General features: G+C 39.4%; 1 protein-coding gene across 1 annotated transcript in view; it reads right to left on the reverse strand.

Moving 5' to 3' along the window:
* Adgrb3 (adhesion G protein-coupled receptor B3) overlaps window positions 1-27,975 on the reverse strand; it is a 336,851-nt gene that overhangs the window by 35,413 nt on the left and 273,463 nt on the right. The window contains exons 6-11 of the mRNA XM_004634385.2: window positions 22,316-22,466; window positions 19,732-19,801; window positions 17,135-17,201; window positions 13,842-13,927; window positions 9,020-9,118; window positions 8,550-8,721 (exon numbers count right to left, since the gene is read on the reverse strand). Coding sequence (XP_004634442.1) covers window positions 8,550-8,721; window positions 9,020-9,118; window positions 13,842-13,927; window positions 17,135-17,201; window positions 19,732-19,801; window positions 22,316-22,466 — 645 coding nt within the window. The remainder of the gene's footprint in view (window positions 1-8,549; window positions 8,722-9,019; window positions 9,119-13,841; window positions 13,928-17,134; window positions 17,202-19,731; window positions 19,802-22,315; window positions 22,467-27,975) is intronic.

Consider the following 27,975-nt stretch of genomic DNA (forward strand, 5'->3'; position numbering starts at 1 on the left):
GTGACCAGGCAGAGGGCTAAAGAGTTGGGGCAGTAGAAAGGGACAGACGCGTAGCCACCGTTGGAATTTTGGGGGCACTTTCAGGAAGTCTGACGGCATGCTAGGAAACGAAGGAGAAGAGGGGAGAGAAATCTTCAGAAACACAGCGAGGGCGAAGGAGGAAGTCACGGGGTGTCTTTGTTGCAAGTCCACCACGGCCACTGCTCCCACGGCCCCGGGTGGGGGTGCGACAGAAAGCTGCATGAGGCGGGAGGACTCCTGGAGGAGGGCTGGGCTGGGCAGGGCGCGTCTGGCTCCCACGCTCTCCCCGCGGGGAGCGCGACTGGGTTTTTCTCAGCAGAGGCCCGAGGAGAGCTTCCCCACCGCCCCGCGCGCAGAAGGCAGCTGGCAGCGCACCGTGGAAATCGATGCCAACTTGAGAGGCTTCTGGGGACCAGCAGCAGGCACTGCTTGGCAGCGCTGCAATTTAGAGAAACAGCGCAAGGAAGAAGGCGCGGTGTGAAATGGGCTCTTTATTTAAATTGCTGAGCTGCTGAGACCCAAATCTTTGCTTTTTAAGGCGACAGTTTCCTCGAGCTACTCTTGTTGACTTCTTCCAAAAGATCATCAGAAGCCAAGAAAATAAAGTTTTATTCCTGTAATTATCTGAAATTGCTTCTTCGGGAAGCAAGGAGAATTTCTTGTGTGGTGTGTTTTTTTGAATCTCAGGAGTACTATTGTTTCTTACTCTTTTAATCCTGTTATACTTTATAATTTAATCATTAAATGAATTCTCAGTTTCATATATGTCAGACGAATTGGCGTAAGCTTCGTGAAAAGGTTACAACATGGATAGCTTATGTGACCCCTCTCTCCTATGGTTAGCCATAGCATAACCAAAACCAAATGAAAACTTGCCTTTCACAACACAAAGAAGCAGAAATGTGGGCTGAACTCTCAAATTTAGCCTCAAGGATGATGGGCATCCTCTGACATCTAAAACTTAACATCTAAAATTGTTAGTTTTTAATCCTCAAATTACATTTTTCTATCAGTTCGTTGGGTGATAAACTTCTCAGGTGTTAGCTCACAGACACGACCTGAAGGAAATGTAGTGGCATGTGACAAACAGGAAGAAGAAATGAGACCCCAGATGTCCCAGCCTGATGCTGTCAGGGCTGCCCATTCGTCTCAGCCTCGTGGGGCAGGGATTAGCTCAGGGTAAAGGTGAGGACCCTCTGGGTAGGAGCACAACTCATCACTCCAGGTAGTAACTACATGGCAGAGCTAAAAACAGCAAAGTCCCTACACACGGGAGTTGGTGTGTGTTCTGACTCAGCTTTTGCCTCTACTATGCTTGTACTGCACCAAGCAAAGAATGGTATCTAAATAAAAGAAAGGGCCAAAGCAGTGCTTTCCAAATGATCAGAAATTAAATTTCTACACTGTGACCTTCCAGCTCAATGAGTTTGAATGCACATAAAAAATAAGAGGTAGTCAGGTAAGCTTTCCATCTTTTCCTTTACTCAACTCATACTAAACCCTGCTGCTCTGAAGTCCTGTTATTACTGTATTAACCTTCCCAGGTGAGGAGGTATCTGGGAGAACAGTGAGACTGGATTTACCCAGCCACATGCCCTTTTGTCCAGGTACTACTCCTACCATACACAGATGCCCCAGACTGCTCCCCACTGTGGGGGACATGGATGGGCCTCATAGAACTCAGGGTAGCAGCAAGCCGTGACTTCATGGTTTCTGATGGGCACTGGTGGTGTCTAGGGTACCTCTCCATGTCTGGGTTCACAGGCTATCACTGACACCCGCCCAGCGACCTGAGCTCCTGCTCTTCTGCACCACCTGAACCTCAGCATGGGCTTGAAGAGGTGCCACCAAAGACCCAGCCACACAAATATTTGCGAGCATAACTGCAACGCTCACAGTCCCGATGGGAGAGTAGGATTCATATTCGTCTGCCTACAAGATGGAGTGACTGGCGGGGGAAGCGAGGCTGGAGATTTCTGGGAAGTGTGCACAGGAATCAGAAGATTCTGTGCTTGACTCTGTAACACTGGCATTCCTATGTAAAGGCAGTCTTGGGTCTCCCTTCTCTATCTGGTAAGGCACAGGTTTATTTTGGCACTTCTAGTCATTATCCCATTTCAAGACACACATCTTATTTATTAGAAACAAATAAATAAGGGCCAGCCAAATAGCTCAGTGGATTAAAGCACCTGCAAGCAGGTGCAGGGGCTGGGGGTTCAATACCCAGGCCTGCCATGCCGGCCCTGACCCCGGGGCATGCTGAGACAGCAATTGAGACTGGGCGTGGTGGCACGTGCCTGTAATCCCAGCTCTTGGGAGGCTGTAAACAGGAGGATCACTACAAGTCTGATCTAGTAGTGAGACCCTGAACACCCTGTAGACCCTTCCCTAAAATACACACACACACACACACACACACACACACACACACACACACAAAAAAAAACACCTGGAAGTATTTCTGTTTTGAGCTTTCAAGGCCCACTGAAGAAGAAGCTCTCAGGAAGCCACCCTGTTCTCTTTTAAATCCTTCTGCATACACAAGTACCTTGTGAAGAAGCTAAAAATGTTCCAGTCAGTGCCCTGGTGTTCCCAACTCTAGTGTTGTCACTCCCTGAAACCCATCTCACTTTCTCCATGATATGACTCAGAGAACTTTTTATCAAAGCCACTGAACACTCTAGCGATTTCTGAAACATCACTTAGTGCTGTCTTCAAATGTCATCCATACTGTCTTTCTCTTCTTTAAAAATGAGCTTAGTGTTCAGGATCACATCACTTGCCTAATACTTATATATGCTCTGTGTGCTCTCAGCGAAAAATCAAACTCTACAGTCCACTGCCACAGCCACAGGTTGTGGGCCATGAAGACCATAAGCCTTGAAACCTCTCCATTCTCCTTTGCCTGAAACCTGCATTTCTTGGTGCTTTAACCTAAGTTTTCCCCTCATGGTCCCATTAAATTCTGAAGTTTCCTATCACTCGCTCCTTCATCCTCAAAGGCCCACTGAATCCCTGGCCCTGTTCTCCCCACGGGAGAACCCAGGTTGTCTGCATACGGAAGAGTCAGACCCAGTTTCTCTGCAGGCAGTCAAGCTCGCGGGTCCCTGCAGCTCTCCCTTGGAGTTTTATTTTATGCGGTGCGGACTCTTTCCAAATCCTGCCCAGTTACTTCACTCTACCTGGCTTCCTGTTTAAAGCAGTTTACTTTGGTGAGATGGCAGTTTTAGATTACATAGACAAATGTTTGATTTGTACACATTCATGTTTAGGTGCTTTGAAATGACTTAAAAAAATCTTTACTCTGTAGAAATAATCAAATTGAATGGGAAATGGGCAAAAAAAAAAAAAAGTGAAGGTGGAAAAGGTAGCAGGGACAGAGGGAGAAAAAGAGGAGAGAAGGAGGCAAGAAGGGAAGGAGAAAAGGAAGAGAGGGAGAGAGGAAGGGAGGGAGACACAGCGGGAGAGAGAGAGAATTTGAGAGAGAGATAAACAGATTGAGAGAAAGAGAGAGGGATTGAGAAAAAGAGAGAGAGACAGATTGAGAGAGATAGTTTAAGAGAGAGAGAGTTCATGTTTATTTTAAGCATTTTGCTACAAAATTGCTTCCTGGTTCTGGATGAAGACTTGGGCCCTCGTCTGGTGCAGCCTGGACCTCCCACCAGGGCTTGGGAAAGGGACAAGTGGAACTTGGCCCTGTGACAGCCGCGGGGTCTTCGCACACTGCCACAACAAAATTATCCATTTAAGCACTTTCCTTTCTCCTGCCACTTAGTGAAAGGCTTTTATTGTAGCCTATTTTGTATTGCAATCTTGTTATTTCCCCCCCTCCCCTGACATCAAGCTGTAAGACTGTCTCACAGCCGGCGTAGCCAGAGACAGAGAAATGAGAAGAATATGCGTGAGCACCAAGAACGCGGTTTCCTAGCAACGGAACTATTTCAAAGGCTTCATAACTCTAGTGTTGTTTCAATTTCCATAGCAATGTGGAGAATAGTACAGAGTGTATGTTGCTAGCTGCCATCCGCGAGCAAGTTCTAATCAACAAATGATGGATAAATGTCAAGGGACATCTATGTGTCCAGACAGATTCCATCTTATTACCTGTTATACATACTCGCTTCTACAATCTAGGTTTTGTTGCTGAAAGCAATGTGTTACGATAAATCACACAGCTTGATTTTTAAAAATTGTCTTCCCCTATTTTTGTTTTTCTTCTCCCCACTGCAGAGGTATTAACTGAAACATGTCAAAGGAAAAAAGTATTCAAGAAGAGAAGAATCTATAAATTTTAAGAATAAAAAATCTTGCAAATTTACTGATTAAGAAGTTGGATCTGGAGGCCAGAACAAGTAGTTATGCAAACATTCAAATTTTTTTTTTCCAAAAAGGAGTGGTTATCATCAAGTTGTTAGTAATGGAATGATCCTTTCTGCCTTCTTCTCTGAGAAGAAATAATTTTAATTGTGAAGTTTGACCCAGCAAAAACTGAGCCCCATTTAAAATGAGTTAGGTTGCACACAAACCACAATTATAAATATATTTTCTTCTTTTTCAACCGCAAGGGTAGCTTCCAGCTTCCCTTAAAGAAAGAATACATGAACAAATACGGATGAGGCCTTTCAAATTCATCATGAAATGAATGCTAAAGGCTAAAAAGGATCAAATTATGTAAATATGTGTCTAAAAAGACATAAAAACAGAGATATATGTGCAATGTATCCAGTTCCTAAATCAAAAAGACTTGGGCCAGCCAAATAGCTCAGCAGATTAAAGCACCTGTTTACGCAGATGCTTGGGAGGCTAAAAACAGGAGGACCACTAGGAGTCTGATGTGTGTAGTGAGACCCTGTAGATTGAGTACTAATACATAAAATAAGACTTATTCTTATATTACTCATATTTTTAAAAATTTATTTTTTTTTAATGTATTTAGTACAGGGTCTACAGGATCTCACTGCGTAGATTGGACTTGTAGTGATTCTTCTGTTTTCAGCCTCCCAAGTGCTGGGATTACAGGCGTGCACCACCATGCCCAGTCTCAACTGCCTTCTCAGTGTGCCCCGGGGGCGGGGGCAGCATGGCACAATGAGTATTGAACCCTGGTTCCTGTGCGTTCCTAAACAAATACTTTAGTCTGCTGAATTGTCAGACTGGCCTCTCCCCATATATTTTTAAGAAAGAAAAATCTATAGCAATGGTCTGTGATTATTGGGAAGAAAATAAAGTGAAAAAGCAAGAGATAAAACAACATTCCTGAGCTCTCCTGTGGATTATCTGACTAAGCGCTATTAATTATGACCCAGTATTTTATGTGCAGCTTTTTTTCCCTTTACTTTGGTGTATTCTATAGCGCTATTGTTCATAGTCTTCATAGTGGCCATGGGAAGCGGATTCTCTTCTCTTAGACTGTGGTCAGTGTCATTCTTATTTGGCAATGCGGTTACAGTAAGTGACACCCTTTGCTATTGTCAAGCAATGAACTCTTTACCATCAAGTGGAATTCTGTGGGCCAAAGCAGGGCTTCTGTGGTGTTCCCTGGTGTTCGTTCACAAAGCTCTTGTAGACAAAGTCTTTTAGCTAGCACCAGCAGGTTTTCCTCTTAGGTATACTAAAACAGACTTTCTTTACAGCCAAAACCCATGTATTTATACTAATATTGCAAGGTATTTTTAAGCTTCAATGTAAAAAGAAAAGGGGATATATGTTTTTTTTTTTTTTAATTAGGGTGTTAGAATTAAATAGTGTTATGAGGCTCTGGTTTTAATTTATTAGGTACAAAATTTTTCAATTTGAGCTAATTATTGAAAATCCAAAAGTAGATATATTATCTATATTTTATTTCCCATTAATGTAGAAATGCTGTATTTGCCAATATCTATTTTTCCAGAATCAATTTAATTCTGTAATTTAATATAACTGCTCTTAAATTATATTTTGATGTTTCCTAGTTTAATTAGCAAGTATGAAAAAGTTCAGATGGAAACTAAGACTTTTTGTGCCAAATATTTTTCTTCTTGTTAGCAGCAAAAATTTGATAAGCCATCATATCTGTCACTTAAAAACCTGCAGATTTTTTATTGTATCCTAAGACTATCTAGAAATCTTATTTCTGAAGAAAAAAGAGAAATTTGTTTCAAGATATGAAACTTTTTTATTCCATAATACCCAGGGTATTAATATCTGAAAATTGTATGTAGGCAGGTCATATTCCTTACTGAAAGCTTTGAACAATTCATCCTTAATTGTCAATCAAATCACATTATGTGTCTGTTCATTTTGAACAATTTTCTTACTTAAAGATATTAGAGACAATTTTAATACAGAAGGCCCACAAGATGGTTTAGTTAGAAAGGAATATAAGCTAAATTATTCAATTTCCTTTTAACTTGCTCTCTTTTGGTACATAAGGAATCTGACACTTGGAAGATTTCAACGCAGACACTTTAGATAGAAATCTGTATGGAGGGAACAGTAAGGCTTGGTGACTAGAAGTGTGGTGGGCTGACCACTGGTGGTCAACTTGTGACCACCAGCGAGCTGACCCAGCGCGGCGCTGGGTGTGGGAGGCCCGCCGGAGGACTGCTGCGAGCGGCATAAGAGGCAGAAGTGGAGAAGAAGAGGAGCTGTTAAGGAACTGCTGGTTTTCTTGGAGGAGCTGGCTTTCCTGATGAACTCGGGTGTTCTCATCCTCTGAGGAGCTTGGGACCTTGTCACTGAGAATGGCTATGGTTCCCTTTGGGGGGCTTTGGTCCTTTGAGTATCACTTCCTGGCTTCAGAGGGGAAGGTGGTGCACTGTTGAAAGCCCTGGAGAAGCCTGTTGTGTTGGCTTGCCTGATAATACACTTGGCTATTCGCATCACCAGAGGCGCTCAGGACCTCACTATCACTGAGCAGAGCTGTGGTGCTTTTCAGGGGAGCTCTTGTGTTTACTTCAAGCATTGCTTCCTGGCTCCAGTGCAGATCCCCCAGCCTGCTGGCACAGATCCTTCATCCCGCTGGCACAGACTTTCTAGTTTCCACCCCTGATCTTGGGCCTTTCCCAGCATAGATCCGTGAAACTGACCTGCATGAGGCACTGTCATGGACTCTAGGCCTCCAGCTGGATGCAGGGAGGCACTGTTACAGACTCTAGGTCTTCAGCGGGACTTGCACAGGACATTGCTGTGGGCTCCAGGCCTTCAGCTGGATATTTTGGTCCTTAGTGTGTGGACAGATTTCCTGCAGTCTCTTTGTGTATGATTCTTTGGGTGACTAGTATAAAATAATCTTGTAAATTATATGTCCTGGATTATTCCCCTTGTAAAACTCCTGATTATAACAATAAGCTAAGTCAGATTATTTAAACGATGATACGTCCACTCACTTTGGAGAATTAAGTCACTTTTCATCTGTTTTCTTTATAGATTGTCCTTAGATTACACCTGAGGGCTATTGTTGAGATCTCCATCCTACTGAAATAGTGGAAAAATATTGCTCGCTCCCTACCTGGTAAATCAGTGGTTTTTCACACACTACTGTAAAAACTATGCTGTGTGTACATGTTTTTGCCTGTGTCTCTTTCAAATGTGTGTATTATAACAGAATTCTCAAGCAAGCTAGATAATGCTAAGGGACAGAATAGACCATTTTCTCAAAATCATTAGCCTGGTACTGTGTCAGTATTTATTTTAGTCACCACTTAGCCTCAGAGTAAATGCTAAAATGACTCACAGACCTCGTAAATCCTATGTCAATGCTTGCAAGCATTTAGAGCAATTTTCACACTGGTTGGAAACTATCATTTCACCCCTGAACAACTCAAGCTGGAATTTTTGTTTTCGATGATTGTGGTGGTTGTGAGCAGCCCCACTTATGAAGGGGAGCATCTTCTTCCCTCGCTCCTGACAATGAACTTCAGTCATGACCTGGGAAAATACCGTGATTTTTGGTCTCTAGTTCTTAGGGACAATTGCTGTCTATTGAGCCCGGCCGACTGTGTGCGCTGTTTTGTATTTTCTGAACATAAGCATATGTATTGAAATTCATCATTAGTAACCTTTGCCACAGTGTGGTAAGCAAAAGAAATGCTTATTAATCTTCAACTTTTTCTATCTAAAACAAGATTAGTTGATATAAGATGTAAGCCTGTGCTGCAGTAGGAAGTGTAGGTTGGGGACAGGTAAGAAACATCATTTTGTTATGTTTATGAATAGTGCCTTTTATAAGCAGGTCCCTGTTCATCCCCCAGGCTCTGTAACAGACCTGTCTCTCTCCACACAGCCTCTCTGGAATCCAGCGTCATGGCCTGCGGCACCTCTGGCTATGTTTGCCTTTGCATAGACCCATGCCTTTGAATCTGTCATTCCAGAGTGCCTAGCGTCCTCCCAAACTATTCCTTACATGCTTCTCTTCAGCTTGGAATCTTATACACTTGGCGGTGGAGATCAGCATTAATCTGAAGGTCAAGACATTAAAAGGATACCTGCTAGCAGTAGCAGGCCCTCCTAACCTGCCTCGTCTATTTCCCAAGAATTAGATTTCTCACCTCTCTCCGAAGAATGCAGTGGACCATGACTATAACAAAGCCTTGCAATGAGTCAAACACAGCGAAAAGAATCTGAAACAATATGGAACGTTTATCCGTCATAGCTAGAACTGCAGACATCCACGTCAGAGCCAGAAGGGGCAAAACCACGCACGAGCTCCAAAGAGAGGCCCTGTTGGGAGAAAGAGAAAAAAGCCACATTACGTAGCTGTGTGCTGGGCCCTAGGCCGGCACCAAATCCCCCGTCAGTAAAATATTGTGGTCTGTGGCACCAAGATGATTAATTTGGAAACCACAAAGCTGATAGCATTTGAGAATTTTATTGATTACTTTATAAACTCTCCCACAGTAGTTATAAAGCCAATTAGAAATATTTTAAGTATTAGCAAACACTTTTTTTCATCATAGCATATTCTCACATGCACTGTAATGTTTTACAACAAGAAGAGATGTAAATGATTGAGACTAACATGGCGTTACTGGCGGTGGTGGCTGACAAAGCTGTTGTTGAAACTACTCCACACTTGGCACATTTGAGCGTCAAACCGCTATGAGGCTCACTCATCTGACTGCAAACAAACAGAACACCCACAGAAAGAACAAAATATTGAATTGTCACCAAAGAAACCACTGCTGCAAGTTAGCTTTTCAGTATGATTTCATGCAGAAAGTATATTTATCAAAGATGAACGTCTATCATTTTCAAATTGCATTTCTACGACATATATCCTGTCAATGTTTAGCTTTCATAATCTGAGGCTTCCCTACATGCAAAACATACTTCCATCAGTTACAGCATAAGTGGCCCTTGGTCTATAGATCAGAATTTGCCGATACACTGAGTTAAATATAAGCATGTGCTTGTGTAGACATACAATAAAAGCCCATGATTCAGACCCCTAAGAATTAAATTTTTTATGATGTGTAAAGTCAAGGTTTTCACTGTCTTTTCCTAAAGATGCATATATCAGTCATAACCGGAAACGCAAACATTGCTTTCTGAGGTCCAACACAAGAAGGTATATACTATATACACATGCAATAGGTTAAGATGTCAATTTGATCTCAATAGATTCTTATTTAAAATATCCATATTTTAGGATGATCTGAATATAGAAGCTGATGAAATGGAATGATACTAGTTATAATGAAAACAGTGACAATTTCCCACTTCAATAAAGCACGTATACCATAATCATTATGTTCAAGATATTCTTCCCAAACATTAGTCATAGACTCCAGCTTCATCATCTTTAAGTGGTTTATTCTGTTCTAGGATATTCTGTAGTGAATTCAGATTTGAAGAATTCAGATTCCGTTTCCACACTGGAGAAGAAAAACTATGCTACAGAGAAAAACCTGATTTTATTTGTGACCCCTGGTTTTTCCGAAGGGAGTTATTTAGCTTCCATGTGTCCATGTGTTTTTGTGGTTTTTACTGATGCAATTCTCAGTTTAAGCATACTTTTGTTCTAGGCTTTGAAACAGGACTGAAAAGCCAAGGAATACTAAAAATTAGCTTTAAGTACACAGTCCTTTCTATACCCCTGAAAAAATGTCTACTTTTCTGATGATAAATTTAAATGAGTGTTCAGGGTACTTCTTTGCATTTATTTGAAACTTGAAACTAACTATTGTAACTATGCTTAAAGCCAACTGGTTGTGCAGACTAGATATTCCATTTTTGGATCTAAATGAAGTAGAGAAAAGATAAATCACTCAGGGAGCTGGGATATTTTTTCTAGTTTGTATGACCTTTACAAAATCAGCGTATAGAAAAGATACATAGTCTAGGTGCTAAATTGAGCTACTATGATGAAATTTTATAAATTTTATAAAATTTTATGTCTTTGTTCCAGAGGAAACTATACACTTATTACACAAAAAGTCCAAACAGATATAAAAAATAAAGTTAAATTAGCCATACTCTCCAATGCAGACTTTATTCACATGGTAGGAACATGGGTTCTTTACTCTTCTTCCAATTTATTCTGCTGCTCCTGTTATTAGTATGGGTCTCAAATCTATAGGTTCTACCTCCCTTTCCAACTCTTCTCATCTTTAGAGAAAAAAATCAATTATTTGATGGGCTTATTGTTAATATTCTAACAGGTTTCCTGGACAGAAAGTCCCTCTTTTTGAAAGTCTAAAAAAAATTGTTAAGGACCCTGTTCCATTGACTTCCATAAATTTCAAGTAGAGAAGACACAGAATTTAAAATAGTATGTAAGACAGCTTCACTGCAGACAAATAGAAAAAGTTAAATTTTCTGCTTCAGCTGTTCTAAAAAGCTAGGTGTTATGTATTTTGTTTTCATTCTTTCCAATTATCATTTTAATAAGCTATGTGGCTACTTGCAATAAATCACCCAATGGTAAATATATTTTACATATTCAAAAATTTAATATGATCTCTATACTATATAATTGTCTAGCTGTTGGTAAACTTTTATTCATTCATTTGTTTGTAAGTATTACAGAGTACACACTGTACTCTGGTTATTTTTAATAAATTATTATCAAAAGTAGGGAAGGGTACAAACACAAAAAATGAGAGAAGTGATGTCTGAAAACTATCTCTGATTTTAAATAATGATATAGTTTCAAAAGATACAGTTTATATATTTACACAATGAGTCAATCTGAAATTATTGATTTTACAATTGGGGAAATCAATAAAGTCAGTCAGGTGGGATCCTGCTCATGTTTCCATAATTAATTATGATTATTTGTTCCTGTGTGGTTTGGAAGGAGAGTCCACTTGATTGGCTGAGGGACGAAGGAACAAGTGCGCATGTGCATCGTGGGGGCGTGGCCTCAGGGCGTCTGCGTCTGTCCTGGCCCCTCCCTCTGAGACCTTGCTCCGGATGCTGCTCTCTGGCCTGCTTCCCGGCCCCAGGAGCTGCACAGCTTTGCTCCCCACATCTTTCCACCATGGTGTTCCCACCTTGGCATCAGCGGGCCATGAACGAACCGCTTCTTCTGAAACCATGAAAATATGAAAGCTGTCTTTCGTTAAGTTGTGGGCGCTTCCTTTAAGCAGCTATGGGAAAGTGAACCCCACAGTTTTTCACTGTAGTCCTCATTACTCTCCTCATTGTTTCTCTGTGAGCGAAAATGGGGTTTTTAACATCTATAGCTTTTAAAAAATTTCCTTCATTCACACTTTGGAACAGAAACAAATTTCAATCTCTATTTACTTGGGCTAACATAGCATTAGAGATTATAAATAATGTTTTAAAATGGAGACATTAGTAGGTCTGTCTGTTTTTTTTTTTTTTTTTTTTTTTTTTTTTTTTTTTTGAGCAGCGGGGGATTGAACTCGGGCCCTTGCGCTTGCCAGGGAAGAGCTTATTCTACTGAGCCACCTCCCCGGCTCCTGGTCTTCCTGCTTTGGATAGTAACCAGCACTCTGCTTTTATAACATATATTAATGATACACTTTAGGAATGGTGTTTGAGCCAGAAGCAAATGAAACTGATGTGGTGTACAAGAATACTTTTTAGAATTAGAAGTTTTAAAATTATAATTGTCTTTGCTAAGGTGAAATGGATAATTCTAAATTCATAAGACAATGTTGTCATTTCTTTTAAGCCTGTATTATCCCTCACAAAAGAGCTCCATGAATCTGACTGAGCATTATAGAATTTGATTAACTAAGAAGATAAACAGTGTATTTGATGCTACCATTTCTTTTCTTGATCTCATCTTATAGATGTTGGAATCATGGACTCTTGATTTAGTCTGGGAGTTGAAAACAGATCTGTTAATCTTGGCTTCCTCTTTTCATTCTTTACAAAATAGTCACTGTTGGTTAAGTGATTTCACTTGCTAGATGCCCTATGAATGCTTTATACATGTTTTATGTCAGAGACTTCATAAGACAAACATTATTTTCCCCTTTTACGGATGCAGGGGCTGAGCTGCAAAGCACGAAGTAACATACCCGAAGGTACACTCAACTAGCGAGCTGCAGAGTAAGCCTTTGCTTGACTTTCAAGCTTTATTCTAATAATTGAAACTCACCCTTTTTTGTTTTAATTATTCAAGTTTGCACCCTAATAGTAGAGCTACTCCCTATAATCAGTACTCAGTATGATCCATCTGTTCTCGCGTGATTCATCTGGCCGGAAATAACTAAAGAAGCTGTTACCCCCGCCACAGGAGGGACATGCCCAAGATTCACTGTGTGACAGCTTGCCGTCCAAATGGAAGCCCAGGAGATAACGCCCACTGGAAAAGGCCTGTAGACCAGAAATGGTCTTCCTAAGAAAGACCCTCCAGTGATGACTTTTATCACAGCGTTTTTATTCCAATGTGTGACATGGATAATGTCACACTTTTATATTGAAAGCTATTAAACTTAGTCTTCTATAAAAAGTACCTGAGTTTTCTTATAAACCATTACACAGATTATAAAGACACAAAAGACTTCGATTTCTCACTGGTTAGTGGTTAAAGACTGATTATTAAATAACACCATAAATGACTTAATAAGGAGGATAACTATAAGGGTAAGTTTCACTTGAAGTTACAGTTTAATTTTTAAAAAGTAGATGCTATAAACTTTTATAAGAAAAGATATAGGGTAAATCAAGGGCATTAATGCTTCAAGTTTCTACAAATTTTCATAATTTTCATAACTTCAAAAAGCTATCAGTCTGCTTATGGAATTTTGAAGTCATTAGCTATGGCGCTCTTACAATAATAGTAAAATTAAGAGAAATGCTTTTTGAACTGTGATAATTGGTTAAAGTGTACGAGTGAAAACTGTGAGTAGCCAGAAAATGAGAGTCGAAATATCATAAACAGTGAAAAATGTATGACAAAGATAGGGCTGCCCAGTGATTATTTAAAGTAAAGATTTTTTTCTAATATATAAAATTAACCAAAAAGAATGTAGCATTGTTACCCTATCTAACTGTGTTCATCCCGGTACAGTCCTGTCATATGCCTACATTGTGTCCCCCTACTCTTGATAAACAAAAACAGGAGGTCTTTCAAAGCCCCTAGCTGAGGACCACTGTTTTAAGTTCAGCTACAACACTTGATCTCAACTGACAAGCAGAAAGCATGCACAAATATATTTATGTTTTCTTAATGATCTGCTATATTACTTACAAATTTTTGGTCATAATATTAATAATAATGTCTTCAAAATTTTTGAGTGCAAAATCTATCAGACACACTTGTACAGTAAGAACAGAATTCAAGCACAGCTATATGTGGTCAGTGATGATCTAGAGTTGGAATCACTGGTAACAACCTTCAAAACCCACCAATTGCGGCTTACCCAGCTCTGTGTTTGAGTTTTTTATCTAGGATTCCATCTCTGGAAACAAGCTTATTAAATACCAAAATGCCAATCACCATGTTGACCTGCCAAACAGAAACAAAGTTAACCTTTCAGTGGTATTGAAAGAAATCAGATCCCCCTTTTAATAAACTTAAAACTGGAAATACAGACTCACAAAAGTAGTGATACCAAGTACTTTTCAAACGTAAGCACCGAAAGGCATGCAGATCAATTTAACACTGCTATTACTTTAAATTTTAAAGTACAAGCATTTTCTATTGTCACGGTTTGTAGTTAACACCAGAGTAATTAACCTTCAATTCCCTGATTTCTAAATCGTGCTGTACTAGGGCATTCTGGGGTGTTCTGGGGCATTCTCTGGCAGTCCTCTCTCTGAGTTGACCTTGAATAAAATCAATCGGCTAAATGAGGTTTACTCTATGTTTGAGAGCCAAAGGATTTTGAATTTGGAAACCATGAGACTAAGGTGAGCCTGGGTCAGTAATGGTGTCACCACCTGCAGGGAGGACACAGGGCTGAATTCCTCACTTGTGAGGCTATTGCCTGTGGGGTTAGGAAGCACTTTGACACATTCTATTTCTCTAGGCAAAAGGGAAGGCAAGTCATGAAGGGACACCAGCACCAATTCCTGAAACACTTCCATGGGCACTTTCTTTCTGAGACTCTTATCCATAGTTAAGAGGCCTTTCCAGTAACACAGTTGAAATCAGTGTGAGAAAGTTTTGTTCCTCAAGAAAGTTTGTGAAAAGCTCCAGAGACAGGCATTCCTTCCTAGCAGCCAATTACGAGGAGCATTTGTGGCTAAGCTAAAAACACTTCCTGAAAGGAAGATGGTCACATATGAGAACTTGTACTGTAACATCATGTAATTCAGTAGTATCCCAAATTTTCTGATCAAGGAGATTATGGGGCCAAAGAGGAAAGTGATCGATGATGTAGAGTGTACCTAAGGAGAGTTACATGGAGAGAAAATATTCTCTCAGGCTTTCACAGAGAGCACATTGGCCAAGCAATGGCCGTGACTCATCCACATGGCTGACACTGACAAAAGATCTACAATCTGAGGTATAGGATCTCAGGATAAATCCTGAGGGGATTTGACTGACCTTATCAGATCCAAAAGCTACAACTTTTGTTGCATAGATCTTGCTTTATCTTGGTCTTAACCAACCAGCAGAAAAGTATAAAAATGTAGTATAAGAAGTAAAGCCATGGTGTTATGTTGAGCTGTAGCGGACTCAGGTCAACAATTTCTGACACTGCCAGTGAAGCGGAAGACCCAATACTATTATGGACTACTGGACTCTTTCAGAATATTTTGCTGAGTTAACACACTTATAATATTCAAATGTCAGAACTAAACAAAAAAAAGGGATACAGATGAATGTCCATTTTGTGTCTGTGTATTCAAAATGGTTAGGATACATAGTTACATTCTCTTAATGAATAGAGGGATTTGTTCTAATGGTGTTTATAAATAGGATATCATGTCTGCATCTTGTACAGCAAATAACCACTAGGAAGAGAGTATGCAATGTGTTAATTATTGGAACTGTCCTATCAATTTGATTTGAAACTGTCTCATTGCTATTTGTTTCTCAAGAAAATTATGGGAAAAAAGGGAAGCTGGTCCAATGGGAAAGCAAGGCAATCAAGGAAAATACTCTCTCCTTTTTACTTTTCTTGCCCGTGAGCCATGGTGGTTGGGTGATGGGCTCTAGGCGCAATTCTTCTTCCCCTTCTGCCAGTGTAGATGTGAATGTGAAGTTCTGACAGCTATCTAACTGCGGATGTAAGGAAGACTCAAAGCACTTGTGTCAAGGGGGGCCTTCCAGGGGCCACTCTTCAGAGCTGCCTGATCAGACACTGTTCAGAGTGCTTTTTCATTGTTCCACTTCTAATTATTTGAACTAAGACACAAAGCACATTCTATTAATCTACAACATAATCGTGCAGAATTCAGCACCACTCCAAAGACCTTGCTGTGGTGTGTCTAGTAAACACGTACACTTTATTTCTTCATTGTAGGGCTACTTCTATATTCACTTAGTAGCTTAGGGAAGTAAGTCAGTTGATTAAATAAAAATTCAGTGCAATAGACACAAATATGTCTAATACCCTTGATTTCTCCACGCTCTAACAATCATGCCTGGAGGCTTCATTTTTTTTGCTTAAATTATGGACAATTTCTGCTCTCTGTTACAGCTCAGAAGAGGGAGAATAAATTTTAATGAAAGAAAAACTCAAATATCCAAGTTAATAAGAAAGATGCCACTAGCGCCCAGGTTTTAATGATGTCAAGAAACCACATGGTAATTTCGCTAACTAGAAATCTAACTGCACAGTGATAGGAATGTTTGTATTTAATTCAGGCCACTTCTTTCCTCCTTTATTTTCTTCAAACATTGCTTAGCAAAGAAAAATTTATGATCAATATATTTCAAAGGGACAAAGAGAACAAGGCAAAATGCTAGGAAATTTCACGTTATCGTAACTGGAAAACTTAAGAAATTGTTTTGTGATTCCAAAAAGAAAAACTTTAAAATATTTATGCACCACATTGGGCTCGGTTCTTAACTGAGGCTGATTTAGACCCCAAGGGAAAATCGCCTGGCAGGGTTTTGATTGTCATAACAGGAACCTGCTGTGGATCTATGGTAGGTAGAGGGGCAGATGCTACTGGTCCTGTGAGACAGCCAGGATAGCTTGCAATAAGGAAGCATTTGGTCCAAACTATTAGTGTAACTGAGGTTTGAGAAACCTTGCTAAATACATATAGAGAGCTATAAATATACATATAAATATATATCAGGATACTTATTAGTGGCAACCTTGGAGTAACCTTCCCATTCATAAGTAAATATTAATAAATGATGAGATTCCATACACTGAAAGGGAAGAATCTATTTAAACTTCCTCAAACTTCTTCACAAATCTGAAATTACTAGGAGATACTGTACTGCTATGATTTTTTTTTTTTTTTCCTCAGAGCAGAAGATTGAATTCAGGCCCTTGCACTTGCCAGGCAAGCACTTATTCAACTGAGCTATCTCCCCAGCCCCATGTACTGCTATGATTAATATTTTTCAGTAATTACAACATGAATATTTCCAAGCAACAACAAAACTGTGAAAGCATTTGACAGTCAAATAAAAACTAGCTCACCAAACCTTAAAATCAGAACAGCATATACTTTAATCAAAAATGAGGCAAAGGACTTCAGATTTTTGTTTTGCCAAGAAATCAAATAAATTGATTTCAGTGTTTACCAGGACGACAGCAGCTGCAGGTCCAACAAAAGCGTACAGCAGTCCTCCTTCAAGAGAGAGCCAGCAACTGAAAATAATATTACATAAAAGCTAACAAAAATTAGTGATAAGTACCCAACCGCTGTGTCACACAAGTAGATTTATACAACTGACCCTGGAATACAGACAGAGCTCAGAGACTTGAAATACACAGTCTCAAAGTAGAAAAAGCTAGAATGAGTAGAATTCTAACTTTTGATGAGGGAAAACTACTATGTAGCCCTCACTAACAAAAACGTTCATTCAAGGCCTTTCGGGCAATTAAATCCAGTTAGACAAATTACTCTTGAGGTGATATTTCTGCATTTTCTTTCATTACAAAGTTGGCTATTACTAAAATTTTACAAAATGATGTGATCTTCTTTATGAAAATTTTTGAGTATGCCTTAAAACAAGAACGATATGCTTTAAGGGTCTTATGTGTGCTGTTCACCTGCTCTTCTCGGAGGCCTCTGAGGTACTGGGAAAAACCAGTTTAACAAACAGGAAGTGGATAAGCTCCACTTGTATGCTTTTTCTTTTTTAATTTCACTGTTTTCCCAGACTACTGAGAAAATTCACTGAAGATAAGCTTTTGAATAAGAATAAGTACAGCTGGGCTCATGTGAAGGACTAAATGCTCCAAGAGATGCCTTTTCACAGATAAAGGCATGATAGCCCATCTGGGTGAAAATATCTACTCTTCTGCAGCGGGGAGGAAGGAGGAGGCAGGGAGGGGCCCAGGGGGGCAGCAGGGCAAGATGGCGCCGGCACAGGCGGAGTCCAGGAAAAGTGAACGCGGGGGAAGGGACAGGGATTGTGGTTTCTTTTTTCCTGCTGAAGTAAAGCCACGCCCACCATTTCCTGAATTTGTTTTTCCACTTTTCACCATCTTATAGGTTCTTAGTCCATAAAATCAGCAGGTTGTCTTCAAAAGTAACACCATTACCCAGTACCTCAGCCATATTGGTTCTACCAATAACCTGCTCTGCACTGATTGTAGTTATATGACTTACATGCTCAAAACTCACAGAATATACACTTAACAAAGTAAATGTTAGGCTACAATTCTATCATACATTGGCTAAAAATTTAATCTACAGGTCATATAGACACATATAAGTATACACATCAATTTATGTACTTACATATATGTGTGTGTATATATAAATATATATAAAGTTTGCATATACTTATCTGTCAGCAGACAGATAAAATTGCATTTTTCTACTCCAGGGTAGATAATTATGATTTTATTTTGTATAAAAAATGGGGAGGAAAAAAAGACTACCTTGACAGAACACTTCAAGCTGTTATCTCAGAGATTGCTACTAAATTTCTACTGCAATTTTGTGTAAGCTCTTTTTCAGACTCACATTTAGTTTATCTCTGAAGATGTAGCAACAGATTTACTATCTCTTTGAAGTCATTTTTCTTAGGGGTTTAATACCATTATAATGGAAATTTACAGTCACACAATCAGTTCATGACTCGATGTGCTGCATTTGGCTTTAATTAGGAACTCCCTGAAAGTTGGAACCTAATACCTATAATCGTACGTCTTTTTCATATTCTCAATTCAGGGTCTTTCAAATACTGGATTCTTCGCTAAATAGTTATGCTATTGTAAAGAGTCGTAACTTGGAGGTAGCAGTGCTACAGTAAGCAGTATTTTGCAACATACACTATCAATGTTTTTCAGTGATATTGATTGCATAAGAAAAGCAAGCACTTTGGTAGCAGGAGCGCTTTCAGCTCCCAGGAAGCTTCACTGGGGTGGGAAGGTGGCATCATATTCACTTTTAGATGAACCCGGGGACAGCCTAATTAGTGTTATTTCCATCTCCACCCCGAAGACATACAGAGCTGCACTGTAAAACTTATGGCTTCAATGAGATGCCCACACTTTCTCCATTTCTCAGTTGCCTCCTCAGCACGACAGCAGAAGATATGAAAGTGCATTGTTTTAAATTTGAAATATTAAATATAAACTTTACTGTAAATTCTGATTGAATTTATCAGCACCGTAGTTGTAAGATGGGCTATCATACCTAGTTTTTGTCTTCTGATTTCTTCCATACGTTGAGCATTTCCTAATTTGGAACCTCTTGATGGCCCTGAGCTATATATTTTAGTATGTATTACCCTAAAAAAGCATCCACACTTGAACTAGGGCAATAGTATGTAGTTAATAACCATATATATTATCATGAATGATATTAGAAACTCAAGGTAGAATCATATTCTAAAAGGTAAGCATGTCAAGATTTGCTTATTCTTTAATAAAAGCACTTGAGATCGAACATGTGACCCCAAAATATTTTTAAAAGCCTAATGCACTGGTCTTAGTAAGAAATTAAAATGTGGATCCTGAACATGGCCAGATCATTTCCATCATTTCTCCATTAACCTCTGTACACTTGAGCCACCTTACACTGCTCCTTCCTAATGCAGTTTGTATCCCTGCTAGTGACTTCATGACAAAATACAGGCCACCAGCTGTCCCAACTAAGATGAATGAAGTCTCTTTGATGATCTGATGAACTACAAATGCAGTGTGTCACTGGGGATGGACTTACTAGTGGTCGGTGCCATAACCTTTCGTCCTGGTGAAGCCCACCGAGGTGGCCACCACTAATGCCGGTAAACCTGCAAGAAAAGCAAAGTCACACTTTGCACACAGCAAGAAAACTCCACATGCCCTGGCCCACCAAGAGTCGGGACAAGCTCCAGATGCTTCGATCGGAGAAGCTCCCTTTGGACAAATCACTGCACAAAATGTGTCCAACACAAACTTGCTTTCAAGTGCAAAAGTACACGAGTGTATATGACTAGGCTTCAGACAATGAGTACTTCCTGGATGTTGCTAGGTTACGACCACATTGGATGGGAGCTGAAGGGGCACCAATAACAGAGATTTAGTGTATCTTTTAAGTTACCTTTTTCTTTAGAGGTTTAGTGTTTTAAAGGAAATTTATAGTTATGAAATCAGAAAGGCAGAAACTGGGTAGGTGATGGAGTATCACAGAGGGACAAAAGGAAGTGGGAGGCACATGGACCAGAGCAAGCTGTGCTTATAAAGGAAAAAGTGAGTCTCACCATCGGACTCTGTCTTTCTAATACACCCATAATTGCAAGGATGCAGGACTAGGAAACCTGCTTACCCATGCACCTGTGCCTGTGCTACCTTAAGACTTCTTTTACTCTGTATGACTCACACCTCATTCAAGTTCAACAGAATCGCTCTACCTTTTGGTGGACAGAATTTAGCTTAATCATCTACATTGCTTAAAGGGCATTATTATTATTATTTATTTATTTATTTATTTATTTTTTTAAGTTTTGACCATGTGTTCTGTTCAGGAAGATCATGTAGCCTGCCTCTTCAGATTAAAAATTCTGTCATTTAATCATCTTCTTTCATTCATTCTGTCAGTCTTCTTCCTGCTATTGTTTCTTCTGTGAGCCTTCTTTAGCGACAACATATTCTTCCATGAGGTTTAATGACAAGAATCGTGGGACAGTATTTCAGGGGGATCTGCTATGCTTTCTCTTTAGCCAGATACTGGAGACTATATTATACATATTATATGCTATATACTGTGTACTATATACTGTATATTATATATTATAAGTCTTCTCCTTACCCCACTTTCTATCCTTCATCTTGGATGTCATTTGTTGACATATTGGATTGACTGAACCTAATTCATTAGGAAAAAAATGTTCTAGGTAGTAATTGAAAGATGAACAGTCTTCATTTCTTGCAATTTGGATTGTGTTTCTAATTTTCTTGCCTTGTACTTGGCCTATGCAACTCATATGCCACTGTTTTGTCCATCTATTTCACTCTGTTATCCATAATACTTTAATTTAACAGTGATTTTGGAGGGCAGCCATAAACCCTTTTGTTCAAGATCTTTAGTAACATAGTTTAAAAAAGTAGTTATTAATCTTTTTTTTTTTTTTTTTTGGTACCAGGTATCGAACTCAGGACCTTGTACTTGCCAAGCAGGCATTTATGCCGCTAAGCCATCTCCACAGCCCGGTAGTTATTAATCTTGGAAATAGACACCTTTTTCTCTTTGTTAAGAAATACATTTTATTATCTGCATTCTGTATTTCTTGAGTACTAATTCATGACAAAAAATACACCTTGACCTGATACTAATTCAACTTTAGATGGTTTCTGTCACGCAGTCTGGACAAACATTTTATGAAAATCAGTAGAACGCTTCTTCAACATCATCAGTGTTTTCCTAGTTGCCTGTACAGACAGTCCTAATATACTAAATATGAATATATTCCCATTAAAATTTGAGGTATAATCTTGGAGTATTCTTGACCTTCTTTTATCTCTCGGAAGCTTTTTTTGTACCATAACAGGTCTCTTTACTTACAATTTCCAAGGTTCGATTGAACTTCCTACTCCTGTCTTGAATTTAGCCTGAAATCTTGCAATTGTTTTATTGTGTGGGTCCTTTAAAACTCAGAGATAAGTCATAAGTATAGCTGTCCTTTTTTAACTCCTGAAAATGCGATTTTTAAGTTAAGTAGGCTACCATCAGAATTGGTCCTGTGAATAGTAATAATCTTTGAGAAGTTTTCATCATGAAGCAATTTGAGAGAATCTTCCCTAAATACAGTCAGAATTAATTACTTCTCAGGGTGGCAGAAATTCTGTTTTGAGGACCCCACTGACCACACATGAAGTTTCACTTGTATTCCAGGTAGCTTTCTCCCTGTGGTATGGATGGCTTTATTCTTTTATTGTTTTATGGTTTCTTAGAGTAGAATCTTCAAAAGCATTTGGGGGAAGGTAGATATATGTCTAATGAATCATCATGCTTTGGTCTTGAACTTTTAACACGTTACATTTTCAGGAAAAACTAAGAGATAGCACTTTTCTTTCCTGTAAACCTCTCAGGTCCTACTGCCCATCATGCAGTAAGTGCTGACTGTTAATTGACAAGCTATGTGAGCATTTGATCTTAACCTTTTTAAAATCCTACATGATGGATGAACATTTAAAAACAACCACCCTCCTCCATTTCCACTTCCCACATCAAATCAAACAAAAGTAGTCCAGGATGATCCTTCCCTTCTGCAGCGTAATACAGATACTCAAAATCACCTTAACGAGAGCCTGCGCAGAGTGCTTACCCCATCCAAGGCACAGAAAGCGTTTCCTTATGAGACGCGTCCTGATTTTTCCAGTTACAGCCATGTATGATTGCCATGCCTCAGTTAAAACCCAACAGAATGAAGCCAGGAAGAAAAAGTGCAAACATGCAGTGGTGGTGGTGCAGATGCTCTGTGGAGACAAACAAAGGAGACACAGGCTGAGCAGCGCTGGGCCTCGTGCGCTCTTTATTTCAGGTAGCTACTCTCTGCAGGACCAGAGTCCTTACTCACAGGAATTAGACACTCTGCAGTCATTATGCTGCCTACAGTGCTGACAAGAGAAAAAAAAGTGCATCCAGATTCTTTTATGAGAGCCCAGAATACAAGCTGAACCTCCAGAGAGATGAAAATTACTGCTTTATTGAGTTTTCCACCTAATATGTAATTATGGAAATGGTCCTTTCTTTGGCTTAATTTGTCACAGGCACCTTGAATAATTATTTGGACTGCTTTCTTTATCTTTCCTTTGTACCCCAGAATTCTTTTTGGTTGTTTTATCAGTGTTGATATTAAGCTTACTTCTGCAAATGCAACAGCCTTTCTAAAAGAAATATTACTTGGCTTCTACGTATGTGATATTCAAGATACAAGAGCAAAATGGAAAATGAAGTTTGGTTAATAGCCTAGGATGAAAATAACATACTTATTTTAAAGAACTTAATACTTTGCTTCTGTGTTAGCACATTGCACAACCATTCTAACCAAGTAATTGTGAAAAATCACTGACAGTGCACAGCCAGGAGTTTGTGTATTTTTCCCCCCACATAACTTAGTCATTCTAAATGCGGCACACTTCAGTTGTGACTTGTCTGCTGAAGACCAGCAGTTTCATTTTGGTAAAGACTTCTACTCAGTTCACTATTGGTATAACTTCTTTGGGTACATTTTATTCAAATACAATTCTTTAGAACAGAACTAATATTTTCATCAATCTCATTCTTCCTATTTGCAAAATTTCAAAATGAGCAAAATAGGAGAGTATAAATACCCCAAACCAAATATACAGAAATATTAACTCCCATCTTCCTGGTTCCAATCCCATCAAGTAATCAAAGCAGAATCTTAACAGAATGTTTATATTTTGGCCCCAAATTTCCAAAGAAGTCACTTTGTTGAAATTCACCAGAGGTGCAATCAGCTTCTTAGTTCAGTCCTATGCAAAGAACTGTACTGTGTTTGTTGCATCCTCTTGTTCCAGTGATGAGAGAAGATGCAGAGAAATTGTGCACCCTGTGAGAGAAATTGTGCACCCTGTGCCAGGTGCACAGCAAGGGCGCAGCCAATTCTAATGATCCCCTTCATTGTTACCAATGGTGCTCAGATGGATATGAGCAGTTTTCAGGATGTGCTTCCCTACATGGACTCAGTGCTTAAGTTTATTTTCACAAATGCCATAACTTTTGGTATAACAAAGTCATCGGTTTCTTTACTGATCTTCTTTACCTTTACCTTGGCTCAGAAATAAGGTAGCTAGCTGTAATAATATTGCTTTTAAAAATGTAGATTTAACCAATCCTGGTTCCTACTGCACTTGGGAGTTTGAGGCTGTTTTCCAAGTTAAGGTTTAAAGAAGTATAATGTGACTGCTTTGCTCATGCCTGGTCTATAATCCCAATCTGAATCCCAAAGATAACCTTCTCAGTCCCTCTTTGGAGATCAGTTATGATTCTAATTTAGGTTTCATTTCCTTCTACCAATTTGTCTCATCTCAAGTGTATGTGCTGGCAAAGTTATTTCTTTTCTATTTTTAAGTGATCAGTATGGGCTTTATTGAAAACTGTAAAAAACATGCTGGATGCCTTGAAATGTTATAGTAAAAAAATGAATATTTTAAAAACTTACTGTATTTGTTATTTTGTAATTCCCTGACTTGTTATGGTTTGTGTCTAGTGGTCCCCACAAAGCCTCATGCACTCACTGGGGTGGCTTCTAGAGTTTATGATTAATTCATGATCCATCGCTGAGATTATGGGTGTGGGTGCTACACCTGCCCTGGAATGGGCAATCTGCATACAATATAGGAAGGGAGAGAGGTTTGCTAGCTGCCACAGCTGCTGCTCCTGTCTTTGCTCTATGCTGTTTTCCTCTGCTAAGAATGGCTGCTTTCTCCCATGTGCTGCTCTGCCTTGGAGCCAGCTGAGTACGGACTGAAACCTACACTAACTGTGAGCTAAATAAGCCTTCTCTTCCTTCATTTTAGGTGTCAGGTATTTTGTCTCAGCCACAAGAGAAAAGTAACTATGACCCTTTATTTATTTTTATTTTTATTTTTATTTTTATTTTTATTTTTATTTGCAGAACCAGGGATTGAACTCAGGCCCTTGTGCTTGCCAGGGAAGCGCTTATTCCACTGAGCCATCTCCCCGCCCCCCCTTACTTTAATATTAATAAAAATTGAAGTAGATATAATTTGGGGCTAATAACATTTATTTTAATAGTTGATGTGTCTCTGCACAGTTATATGGCCACAGCCTGTGAGGAAGAACATATTTAACCAAGGAAGTACGGCCTGTTTTTACAGCCAATAGCTGACATTATGGCGAGATGAATGTTCATATGTCCAAATGCACTCCCAGTTGGGAATGAGCCCAACCAATCCAGGGGAAGAACATATGTGCCCTCAGGGGATAAACCCACAAAACTGATATTCTAGGAAGATGCAACAAATTATGATCCTAAGAAATAAAAGGAGTCACAGTATCCTTCATCATTGTATAAGGAAGTGGCAGGCAGTCAAACCCTTAGCACAAGGAAACACAATGATTTTCCTCTGATGTGTTAGACATGCTAATTTGTAGTAATTCAGAGTGTTTTTAAAATACAATGTTTTTCCAACGACCCATCTTACTTTCCAGAACTGCTATATCAGTTTCACAGGAGTAGCCATTCTAGTCTTCTGGGTTGGGAATGCTTTGATTTCTTCTCCTATGTGAACTAGATCCTGCATCAGCAACTACCCAAGTTCAAGCATTTCTAACTTCTCTCAGAATGGTGCCTTTCCCACCCACAACCCACAAATACTGATTGTCCTTTCCTTGAACAGGTTCATACTTTGGCAGCTCCCTGGTTATCGCTACCACAGGGCTCCCTATCCTGACTGTGAGGTGACAGCTTTTTCTCTAGAGCTGTCTGTTCTCCATTGCCACTGATCCAGATCTCCATAGCCCCCTGTTTTATATGAAGACTCAGCAGCACTTCCAGCTCATCATTTGACCCTTCTCTTGTCCCTGCCTTGTCAAAGCCCCATGCTGTCTGTGGAGGACCACCTGAGCAGCTGTTCTTGAAAGAAGAGCGATTGTCTCCATTTTGGCTGAGCACCAGATCTCCAAACATTCAATGCTTTTTCTGCACATGGCAGAGGTAAATGTAGGCCACCCGCCTAGCCCAGCTTACAATACTCACCTACTTCTCACAATTCTCAGTCATTCCTCCTCAAGCCACTCCTCCACTGAATAAAACCTGAGTGAGGCCCTGGGTCAGCCTCTTTGTTCCCAAAAGCCATCTTCATGGCTGGACTTAGGGCCCCTTGGCTCCCCAATAATAAGTATGTTTTAGTGCTTTTCTTTTGCTATGGTTTGCAAAAGAAACCATGGGAGCGGTAGATTGGAATTAACTTGGTGGGCTTCCAATAACACATCTTTGAGATTACAAATATTAACTTCTTGGACCAAGAGGAAAACCGGGAGGGACTCCTACAGCCATCTCCTCACATCTCATCGGTGCCACAGCTGATGGGTGCTCCCGGCAAATAGGTCCTAACTTGAAAATGGATTTAAGTCACCTGGCTTATACTTGCCAGCCTTAAGGACATCTTTGACTGCAGATTCTTACAGACATTCTTAAAATAAATGACAAAAAAGATGTGATGAGTGATAACCCTGACCAGTATTCTAAAACCCAAAGCAGATGATTAGAAAATGAAGATGGCCGGGACATCAGACGGGAAGTGTAAGGAGTCGGAGGAAGACACAGAAAATAGGACAGTGACACTGTCCAGGGGACATGAAGTTCTAAGCTATGCTGGCAGTGCTTCCTGAAGGAAGAAATGAGGCCATGCAGGGAAAGGCAGAAGTTAAAGGAAAGGGACAGATGCGGGAGGACACAGGAAATAAAGATACATTCTCGGCTGTATCAGAGACACTGATTCACCGGAGATGAAGGAAGAGTATGTTTGAACGTACAGCATTGTTAACATTGTTAAGGCAGCTATGGAACAGTAGAAAAATATATTTGTAAAATTACAGAAGAAATGCAGTTAAGAGAAATCCATCAGGGCAAAGGCGATAACACATGAGAAGGGCAACAGATTAGAAAACAACGAAACATGGGAGAAAATAAGAAAACAAAAATAATTCCAAAGGTGTCATAAATCACAGTAAGTAGAAATTGTTTAAAGTCACTTGTTAAAGGGCCGGCCAGATAGCTCAGTGGACTAAAGCGCCTACTTAGGCAGGTGCAGGGAATGGGGTTCGCTCCCCGCCCTGGAGCATGCTGAGACAGTGACTGAGACAGGGCGTGGTTGCATGGGCCTGTAATCCCAGTGCTTGGGAGGCTGAAAACGGGGATTACTATGAGCCTGTTCTGTGTAGGGAGACCCTGTACAAAAAAAAAAAAAAAAAAAAAAAAAAAAATCACTTGCTAGCTAAAAAGTGTATAATTTTGCAGTGGATAAAATCAGTGGTAAGCCAGGGATACAGCTCAGTGGCATAAATGCCTCTCTGACAAGCGCAAGGTCCTGAGTTCAATCTCTGGTACTGTTAAAAAAAAAAAAAAGAAAGAAAGAAAGAGAAAAGAAAACAGTAATATATTTCAGATCCAAAGACACAGATCTATTGAGAATAAAGAAATTAAAACCTATATTTTAATTAAATGCTAATATGCAGAGGCCAGATAGCACAATATTAATATTGGAAAAACCACTAGCAGTAATGAAGAAGGATATTTTACACCAAAGAAATGGGCAGTCCATGAATAAGATTTAGAAGTGACCCTTCTGTGTGAAACCAGTGGCATTTTTCACAGTAGATGAAGCAAAAATTGAGAAACCAGAAAATACACTATTAAGTGAAGATTAAAATGAACTCAGGATGTATCTCTCAGCCATAGAAAATGAAGGGAAAAATAGTATTTCAAAAAGCAAACATTTTTTAAAAGTAGGAGATACATGAAATAGAAAACATACTTCTAGGGAATGTAGAAGGTAGGTAAACTTGCTTTTACTAAAAACGTGAAAAAACAAAATACTGAAATGAAATACATTAGTACAATATTTACAAACTCACAGAGTGTCAATATCTATTCAACTTAATTGCAGTATACAGAAAGAAATCAAGAATTACTTACAGTTATAGCAACATATCAACAAATCTAGACAAATCAAAGTAATCCCATCACTTCAAACATTGATGTGTCTATAACAAATAAATTATAGATTCCATTTGCTAGTCACATGGAACAAAACATAGCTGAGAAACCCGCAATATCCTCTGAGACCCATTAGCAGATGCTTGTATATAAGTGATGTCCGGAGAAGAAATCCTGATATACCTCCTCAATGAGTTCACAAACAGCATGCTAATAAGTACATATTTATACTATTAAGATGATGGTCCTGCTTATAGATCAAATAGGAACCACCG

Source organism: Octodon degus, unplaced genomic scaffold (genome assembly GCF_000260255.1).
Source record: "Octodon degus isolate 3935 unplaced genomic scaffold, OctDeg1.0 scaffold00061, whole genome shotgun sequence".
Classification (NCBI taxonomy): domain Eukaryota; kingdom Metazoa; phylum Chordata; class Mammalia; order Rodentia; family Octodontidae; genus Octodon; species Octodon degus.